Here is a 10,345-nt window from a genome sequence, read left to right as displayed (position 1 = left end):
TCCAAATGAGCTTCCTCACCCAGGGGGTGGTCAGGCACCGGGACAGGCTCCCCAGGGCAGTGGTCACAGCACTGAGCCTGATGGAGTTCCAGAAGCATTTGGACAATGCTCTCAGACATAGGGTCTTTTGGGTGGTGCTGTGTGGAGCCAGGAGTTGGACTCCATGATCTTCATGGGTTCCTTCTAACTCAGGATATTCTGTGATTCCATGACTGGAACAACATTATTTTGACCATGCTGCAGGGGTTCTGACCTGTCAGATGTTCACTCCCATTGCAAGATACCTCCCAAGCCACAATGAAGTTTGATATTTAGGGTTTTCTGGCAAGTTTGCAGCTAAAAATGAGGTGCCACAAACCTCCTCCATGTTCTAGGAGTGGTGATATTGTATAAACTCACTTTAGGGTAGAATAAATCTTGTGGTTAAAAATGAATGAGAACAAAATAGACAACATCTTGTTATCTGTCGACTTTCTGTTATGTTGAAGCATCTTGTTAATTGAAACATCCCGTTATCTGTCGATCCTCAGTTAGGCTGAAACTTGAGATAACTTGAGCCAACTCGGCATTCCTGCAGCTTGGAAAACAACTGATTCAGCCAACTTGGCATTCTTCAGCAAAAGGTGAAAAGCACATCATGAGGAAGACCAACAGTCTTCCTCCCAAAGACCACTGCCCATGTCCCAAAGACCCCGGCCCACAATTCTTGGGAGGCTTTGCGCAAGCACAAGGACTGATAAGCTAATTAGCATAAGAAGCAAGAGTAGGTGGGTTTAGGTAATGAATATGTATAGGCATTAATAGAACATTCATTGTTTTGCTGTATAAATATGAGATAGTTTGTTACTTTGAACATGCACATTAGGTGGAAGGATCCCCCGTGCATCCAGCACTGACAATGAAGGATACTTCGTCACTTAGAAATTTTGGCTTCAGTCTTTGAATCAGTGGGACCCAGGAGTGATGCCGTGACGGCCTAGGTGGCACCCATAAATGAAGCCTGCTATGTGTGGGGGACATGTTCAGTTTATTTTTTGCAGTTGTGAAGCAATCAAGGAAGAGGAGAAGAAAGTAATGTGTAGTCAGTGGCTCATCACAGTTTTTTATGTGGCAATTTCAAACCATGAGACAATTATTAAGAGTTGTGCAAATGCACTTTAAACAACATATTATCCAAACCAGAACTCCATTTTTCTCAATTTGCTGCTTCGTGCACTTATTTCTGTTATAAATGAGGTCTCAATTCAGTCTGAATTTTGTAATATTTATAAAACAAATATTTTTAAAAGGTATAAAAGGCAAGTAAACAGCGCTGGGTGTGCGGGGAGTCTATGCTCCACCAACATGCACACACAAACATCAAACATTCTAAATATAAAGAACATAGCTTTACATACTAAACACAAGTACATGTATGCCTATATATACGTACAATACGGAAAGGTAACAAACAATCCTTTAAGTTCAATGACTTAACAGTCTCCATTTTCCACTCCTTTTCTTGATTACATACAAGTCTCCATTTTCCATTCCCTTTGAACAATATGTCTCGCTTTAAGTTGTCAAGCCAACTCGGTGTTCAGGCTTTACGTATCCCGTTCTTCCCAGATCGAAGAAAAGCATATCCATCTCCTTTTCAAGGCCAATAGGCCTGGGTCAAAAGGCAAGTCCAGGTCAGCAGGGGGTGTAACAGCAAAAACCTTTGATGGCTGTAGCAGCAGAGGGGCCATGGCGCAGCAGTCGGATCAATAAAGGAGCCCACAGCTCCCTCACTGTCTGGAAAGCCACACATTTGTGATTGTGGCTCCATAGGGCTCTTTAAAGCCTCAGAGATTGCTCGCCAGGTGCCAAGCAATCCCACTGCAACCTTGTCGTTTTTAGTTGCAGAGTCCCACACCTTGACCTCAGTTTGGTCCCATATTTCAGGATCATAAACTGTCTGATTGTTAATAAGGAGAATAAGCTGTAAGGTTACCAGGACAGTCTTTGTTCCTAAGGACGTATGATTCCCCATAACACAGAACTGCTTACCAGCAAGAGGCAGTTGTGTGCACAGGTCTGCTTCTCTCAGCTTGAGCTTCTCTCCAGCTCCAGTGTGCCTATTTCCAGCGACTTTCTGTACAAGCTTCTCTGAGCAGTTTGCTGAGTTTGCCCGAACCTATCTTCATGAGGCAATCAAAGTGCCTGTTCCCGTCCTGGTCTCCATTCTGCCAGCCTGTTCCCCTTCACTTCTTTTTCCTGCTTGTTTATTGATGTAACTTCATCGTGTTGCCTTTTTTATCTTGAGGGGAGGCTCCCCTCTTCTACCCTTCTCTCCACAGCAGTTCTTTTCAAAACAACTTTTCATTGGTCAAACAACTTTGAATGTAACAACAGCAAACACCCAGAAACATCCATGCCTTAACGGCTGGAGAATAAGAGAACCATCTGGAGAACAAGAAACCGGAGACTGCATGGAGTCTCCTGAATCACCCTTCTTTGTTCCCTCTAAACTCTTTTATATTCCTGATGGCCTCGTCGTTAAGAGTCTAATGTTATCTCAACCACGGGGCTTTCCAACCCCCATGGCCACATTCCCAAATCTCCCCCTTCTTTATTAATATCAACCATTTTCTCGACACAAATTACCATTCCATATATAACATCTTCAAGTAGCAGAGGATTGGAGGGAGCGGGAAGCCTAGCTGCAGCGCAGGCAAGGAGGCAGTTCTCAATCCCTCTTGCTAACTACAGCCTGAAATTAAATTATGACACAGTGCCAGCAAGTGAAAACAAGGTGTGTGTGTGGGGGGGGGGGGGGGGGGAGTGGAGGAGAACACACCTAGAAGCAACAGCCAAGCAAAAAATCCTCTCTTCTCTGGAAAACAAACAAAAAAAAGCAAATAAAATAAAATAAACAACAAAAACCTGCCCAATAGGTGCAAGCATTATTGCTGTGTCTCCCGCTCTGCATAAGTATTTGTGGTAGGTTTCATAGGGCTTTAACATTGGCATGCTCTATTTTGTTTGTTTGTTTTGATTCAAAGATCGAAGCTGAAATTCGTTTAAGTGGTATATTCTTTATTGCAGCGCTGGATGCACGGGGGATCTCTCCACCTATCGTGCATACCCAAAGCGGAAAGCAGTCTTGAATTTATACAATCAATCTATCAATATACTACAAGCGCCTATACATATTCATTACCTATCCCCGCCTTCCCTCGCTTCTCATGCTAATTAGCCTTTTGGCACCTTGCGCCTGCGTAGAGCCTCCCAAGAATCATGGGCAGGGGTCTTTGGGACGTGGGCAGGGGTCTCTGGGAGGAAGACCCCGAGTCTTCCTCACAGTGTACTTTTCACCTTTGGTCAGGAATCTGCTGAGTTGGCATGTTTCTTAATTGCAAGAGCTGGTTGTTGCTAATTCTTCCGTTTGTTGTACCTTTATAATGAATTCCAGTGTCCAGTTTTGAGATTTATAGTCCTTACATTTGTTTCTCTGTCCGTCTGCCGCTTCCTTATCATGAGTTCCAGTGTCTTGTTTCGAGATACACAGTCCTTGTCTGGGGATTGTCCTTGCCTCCCCAATGCCTCCCTAGTACCTCCTTAATATTGTCCTTGTCTCCCCAATGTCTCCTTAATCAGTTTGTTTGTTTGTTTGTTTGTTTTTATTGAAGTTGTGCTCTTCCACCTGCCAGAAACCAGATAGCTTCTGCAAAGGACCTAACCTCTCATTCTTTAATTGCTACATTTATACAGTGATTTATAAACAGTTTGGCAGACTGGGCCTACTGCTCTCGTCCCAGCATTGGACCAATGCCTGAATGCACAGGTCTAAATGCAAAGCCTGCAAGGCTGCCAGCACATCTGCAGCAGCAGCAACTGCATCTCTCAGCCCGCGGCAAGTCTCCTTCCAGTAACCTGCCATGAGCAAGAACCCAAAAATTTTAAGATGGTGTTGGAGAAATAGGTGCTGGTTGCTTGCCCTCACCTCTGCAGAAACTGGCCAGGAAAGGCTCACAGTAGTCCTGACCAAGGCAAACTGCACCCCTTCAGCAATGAATGGCATGACAACTGTTAAATTGTCAATCGAGTTTAATGCATCATAAAGAAGTAAAACTACATTGGCATATATAAGACAAACACTTTTTTTTTTTTTCTATGCACACTATCCACTGGACAGTCCCCTTTTCAAAATAACTACTTTTAACAGTCCAAGACACTTCTTCAGAAATTCTTCACATATTCAACTTTCCACGCTTTTCTTTTTTTTTCTTTTAATTTGTCTGAGAAGGAAAAAAGAAAGTTAAACCTGAAAACATTTACATTGCAAGCCACATTAGAATGCATAATTGGCATACAATAACCAATGTATAACAATTGTGTTTTATTTAGTTCACTTTGTTCATCAATAAAAGAATATAAAAATCTTGTTCAACCGAGTGTTGTGTATTAAAATAGATTTGTATAGTACTGCACAGTTTCTCCCGGAGTTGTGAAAATGGTTGAAGGGACCATGTGCTGCCTAGTGATGGGCAACAGAACAAACCAGTCCCCCACTTGTTTTTTTTTTTTTTTTGTTTTTTTTTTTTTTTTTTTTTTTTTTTTTTTTTTTTTGTTTTTAAATAAAAAAGAGAGAGAGAGTGAGATTCGGCACCATGTGATAATGCTAACGTGAGAGACTAGCTTCATGCCATGCTCTGGTGGCTTCTCACTTTCCTTAAGTATCTGTTGTGCTAATTGATGAAGAACTCAAATGACAGAGATAATCATATCTGGTGGGGGTGACACTGAGAAAAAACGGGGTGCCCGTCACTCACTTCCCAGGCTGGCAGTGGGGCTGTGGGAATGGTGGGTGGCCTGCAGGGGGCCGGTGGACCCTGACAGGATCAGGAAGACTAGCTAGTAAAACAAGCAGGCGTGCAAGGGTTTTCTCAGGCTAATGCCAAATGCTTCCCAAATGTGCTAAAAGCCAACAGAATCTTAAAAAGAAATTGTTTCCAAAAAAAACCTGAAAAAAGTAACCCCCCAAAACAGCCTACAAACCCTTACGATCTGCCGTTGCCTGTCACTCCCCAAGAACTCTTGATATTATCCAGTAACAACCCCTTGAGGCAGTTTTTTTTTTCCTCTACCATTTCAGCAGATATTTCTGCAAGCAAAAAGGAAAAAACAACAATAATAATAAAAAAAATACATACGATACCAAAAGTTACATACTTTTAACAATAAAAATGCAGTACAAAAATGTAAAGTTAACTTTTTGGCATATTATCTGTACTGTCAATAAACAAAAAACAGATTTTTTTTTTTCTTAAAAAAAATAAACTAACAAAAAAGAAAACCTCCAAAATAACCTCTTTAAAAAAAACAAACCCAACCTGCCAAGGATATCCACTATTAAGGTTTATGCTAAATCTTGCACAAAAACTCCATGAGAAAAATACACCAATAGCAAAATAAGTAAAAAGGACCTGCAAAAAAGTAAGGAGTTTTACAGTCACACTTTTTTAAATACTTAGGAACGCATATACAGAAGCATCAGCATGAAAATACTTCAATATTTTACTAGAAACGCTAACTTCATACAGTTTCTTTATTTAAATATCTGCAATTCTCAACTCTAATAATACTGGAAAAAAATGACCTTTTGTTTTGAAGGCTCTTTGAGTGTCCATTCTGGTCAAAACAGCCCCAGCTCCTGCTCGCCCGAGTCAATGGAGCCAACTTTGTTCCTTTGATAAGAATCCATGTCAAGTCCTAAGTAGCTTGGTTTCTTTTGATATCACCAGTCTCCCTCCCGCAGCTTTCAGCCCAACTACGTCCCCACTAGCTCACTAACTCTTTGCGTTTTAAATTTTCCCCTTCAAGCAGAACTGCAAAACTGCCTGTCTCCCCACAAAAAGGATATTCCACTTTCTATCGGCTGTACTCTTCCTGTTCATTCTCAGTCATAAATACATTAAGGCCAACATAACAAAAAAATCTCATCAGCACTGAAGGTCTCGGCAAACACATAACCACATCCTGCTCCCTGTGAAGCAGCCGCCACAGTGGCCTACAAACTGGACCTTGCTTGTTCCTTGAGAGTTCTTACGTGTACAAAACCCCAGATTGTTCCTTCGCTCCTTTGTCTCAGTTTAATCTCTCCTTTGCGCATGGGTGTAAAGTTTCTCTTCCCCCTTCCTTGTCTCTGGTGCAGCCGGCTCTGTCAGTTGTTGCCCTGTGACTGCTGCAAGGCTTTGTGCATGGCAGCAGAGGCAGAGGAGGGTTTGATCCAGGGGACGGTGAGCAGGGAGGAGGTGGTGGTGGTTGTCATGGTAACCTGAATCATCTGCTCATTTTGGATCAGTCTAATGAGGGTTTTGAGACGTTCCAGTGATGACTGAGTCCCTTTCTGCTGGGCCAACAGGCTGGTTTTTCGCTCTAAGCATTTCTGTCAAAGAGAAGGGGAGAGAGAAGGGAAGACTGAGAATACATTCAAATCGGTGTCAAACATCTCTCCAAACATCCTTTTGTGTCTCGAGTGCACATCCTTCTTGAAGTATATTCTCCTCTGGGGATAGCAAAAGCATGGCTTAACGAATGGAGCAAAAACGGTGTCACATCCACTGCAGCAGCTAAGGTAACAACACTCTTCCACGTCCAAATGCATGCAGAGGGCGTTTCTGACCTTGTCCTGTATGCAGAAATGCCTTCTGCACTCCAGACAGGTTGTCAGCCTGGGACTGTAATAGCTGTATTACTGGAAAGCCACAAAGCCACCAGTGAGGTCTCTCAATCTCGCCCAATGGCACTGACAAAGATTTGAGGGACAAACCTCACCATGGTGCATTTTGTGCCTGCGACAGATTTTATGGAATTGGTACTGTGAAAGTAAGATGTTCTCTCTAAACATGGTGTCAATAAATTTCTGGTGGAAAACTTAGAATCTAAGAATCTTATCTATCTTATCTATTATATTATCTTATATGTTATCTATCTTATCTATTAGATTAGAATCTTAGAATCTAATCTATTATACCACAACAGTCACAAGAAAACCTTTTTATTGTGGGGTGGCCAAACTGCACCCCACCATCACTTGAAATGTTTCACACAAACTTACATGAAAATGAGCATGAGAGCAGGAGCCAAACAAAAGCATCCCAAATCTCCCTCTTCTCCAAGAGGAGATGAGAAAGAATCACTAAATCTCCCTCCTCTCCCCAACTGCTGCAGCTACCATCCCATCCACTGAACACCGGCTGGCCCATGAGGGACTATGTCATGTACCAAAAACCAGAGCCTGCCTGCTAGATGGAAGGGGATGGTGGCCTCTCTATCACCTGACACCTCCCAGTTTCTTTCTCCTGTTGGTCTCAGAGTTTTGGCAAAACTGGTGACTTGTCCACAGATTGGTCCCCTTTGGCTACAGTGGGGTGGGGGAGTCTCCAGCTCTGGAGAAGTGGCAAGAGCTCAGCTGAAAGTCAAGTTGTTCAAAAAGACACTGTGTGGAGCTGCTCAGAGATTGGTGTACACAGGTGAAATGTCAGGTGAAAGATAAATCACGTTCTGTCTGTACCAAATAATACCATTTTACCTGGGGGGTATATGCAAGTTCTCTCTTTAATTTAAATCTCTTTTAAGGAAAATATCAGAAATGAAACTGCTGTGTGCTGGAACACCTTCAATTGCTTTTCTCCTTTCAAGTGGACATATCTCCAATAAATGTAACCATTGTCTGATATTACCATTTAAAAAAGACTGTCTCCCTCTAAAAGATCCTGATTCTGCTTAGGTAGAAAACTTATGCTTTTGACAATAGTGACATATAAATGATAGCTGAATGCATCCCCACATGCCTTTAATTTCATGAACACCTCATGCTACTGTACCCTCTGAAGCACTGGAGATATTCCATACATCAGAGTCACTTCTTCATACATGTTTATTTCCATTTGTGGTGGTGGTGACTATGCACAGTTACAGGGAATATTCCCCACTGTGATGCCTTTTAATAAATCAATACTTTTCCTTCTTTATTTTAAATGCAATAAATATTTTAGTATGCCTCCTCTGGATAATTGCAGTGGTAAAGCAAGTAGTGACCAGTTACTCCTGCAGCTGCCACTTTGATTTTTCCAGGGTAAGAAAGTTTCAAATATTTATTGAGCCTGCCATGCAAACTAACAGCTACCGCTTAAGAGTGGGCCTGAGGTGAGCTAGCCCCAGATAAGCTCCTTCCTCCATGGAGGACAGGGATTGATTATAGCTTTGATTTCAGCCCACTCATTATTGCCAGAGACTGGTCCTCATAGCACAGTATGCATGGAGACATCTCCAGCAAACAGAGTTGTGAATCCGTTTTCACTCATGGAGAGGTTGTAACACCATTTATCCTCTAAGACAAATAAGGATGGCTATTTCTACCCCATCTCAGGAGTTCTGGAGCTGATGGACAAGCAGCTACCAATGGAACACATGCTTGTGACTGATCTTTCACCTGGAGAATGGAAATGCCTTAATGTCACTGGATAGATCAGAGCTGTGTAAGGCACTACGAGGAAGGCAGGCACAGTTACTTTGTGTTTTTATGTGTGCAACAGGACTTCAGTCACCAGTGATTTCTCCTCCTCAGGCTGCCCAAGCAGTTTGCTTTTGTGTATAAAGCAAGTCCACATGTTTTTCCTCACACAGAAGTGTATGCATGCTTCAACATCTAGCTTTGGAGCATAAACATTTTTCTAGCCACAAAATACCAGTTTTTCAAGCATAAATTATTTATAAACATCTCTGTGGGAGACTGTCCCCAGTAAGCAGTCCTACCTTTACTGCATTGTTGAGAAGTCGATCTTTTTCTTCTAACTGTCTATGCTCACTCTTCAGCTCACTGCTTCTCTTTAATAACTTCTGTTTCTCTTCTTCTTTGACTATGGAACAATAACATTAAGGATGCAAAAGTTAAGAAAAGGCCATATACCAAAACTGTGTGTTTGACACCACAAAGCAGAAGCATGTGTTTTGAAAGGTGAGCTTAAGGTCTCAGAAGCCTTTTGTCAGCAAGTACAGATGGCTAAATCTGGAGTTTCTGTTTGCATGTCAACAACTAGCATGCAGGACAACCCAAAAGCTATCATGCACCTTTAAGATGAACTAGAAACAACCCTTGGACCACATGTGACCCTGGAAGTCTTCAAGAAAGAGGTGTAGGGTATTTAAGAACTGGTCAGCTACCTGGTTCAGGTTCAGTGACCCTGGGTGAAAAGCACAGATCAAAACAATGCCATACTTCTGAAAAGCTCCTTACAAATACACTCTAATGCCAAACAGCCAAACAGCCCATTGTAAAAGTGCAACAGAGAGCAAAACAAGAGTAATGGCCAATGTATAATAATACACCATCTGATACTAATGACTGTGATACCAAATAATAACAAAACAATTATAGACTGGTATTACTGTAGTACATGAGATACTAATCTGGCATCATGCTACAGACCCAACTGTACAGCTCTGCTTAGCCTGACCGTGTCTCTCTGCCTCCTAGCCTGACATGATTCTGCCTCAAAATCAAAATCCCATTTTTAGCCCTGTTCCCAGGAAGGCACCACTTCCATTATAGCCTCCTCCACTGAGTGAAATTCCTCTGAGATCAATCTCAGATTCCTCAAAGAGCAAAGATGGAGAAGGAGCAGAGAGAGAGAAGGGAAGAGAAAGTCACCTACTGTTCTCAGACATAGCCTCTTATGGCCCTTTGATTAATACTACCATGATAACTGGTAGCATTACAACACTACTTTAGTATCAGTGCCACGAAGGATTCAAATGGTATCGCCCATCACGAGCAGAGAATCGCTTCTCAAAAGCTGCGTCAATCCCTACCTGTTTTATGAGTAACATAGGAGTGAACAATAGCCAGAGTTCCAGTCCATGGCACATTGTCATCTTTCTTTAACACCTATAAGCCCAGGAAACAACAGAAAGTTAGGACCTCACAAAGGCACACATTAATGTTTTTCTTCCTCCAGCCTCACAGCTCTGCAAGACCTGTCTCTAGGGTCCCTGTCTCAGAATTCACAAGCTGAGAAGTAATGAGATAATAATTTGAGTAGCACCCTCCACTGGGGATCACTCCTTTTCACATCCTTGTACCTACCAAACAGTGCTAAAGGGGGTTGCAAAGCCTCTGTTTTGTGTTGCCACGACGAGAAGACACTCTTCAGCCCTTGACAAGCAGACCTCCACACTGGTGGAGTATACAGAAGCATTGTGGATGGTCCACAGGAAAACATGACTTTGCAGACCTAATCCTAGGCTGCTCTCCTCTCTATAACTATGTGCTAGAATTTCCCTTTGACATTTTCAAAGGAACGTAACAGTGATTTCA

At 42.3% G+C, this 10,345-nt stretch overlaps 1 protein-coding gene across 1 annotated transcript in view; it reads right to left on the bottom strand.

The window, feature by feature from the left end:
* Window positions 1–5,316: 5,316 nt before the first annotated feature.
* Window positions 5,317–10,345, bottom strand: part of PHF21B (PHD finger protein 21B) — a 66,383-nt gene continuing 61,354 nt past the window's right edge. The window contains exons 11-13 of the mRNA XM_032186444.1: window positions 9,841–9,916; window positions 8,785–8,888; window positions 5,317–6,412 (exon numbers count right to left, since the gene is read on the bottom strand). Coding sequence (XP_032042335.1) covers window positions 6,188–6,412; window positions 8,785–8,888; window positions 9,841–9,916 — 405 coding nt within the window. The 3' untranslated portion in view covers window positions 5,317–6,187. The remainder of the gene's footprint in view (window positions 6,413–8,784; window positions 8,889–9,840; window positions 9,917–10,345) is intronic.

This window comes from Aythya fuligula, chromosome 1 (genome assembly GCF_009819795.1).
Source record: "Aythya fuligula isolate bAytFul2 chromosome 1, bAytFul2.pri, whole genome shotgun sequence".
Classification (NCBI taxonomy): Eukaryota; Metazoa; Chordata; class Aves; order Anseriformes; family Anatidae; genus Aythya; species Aythya fuligula.
This window is presented reverse-complemented; position numbering and strand designations above follow the sequence as displayed.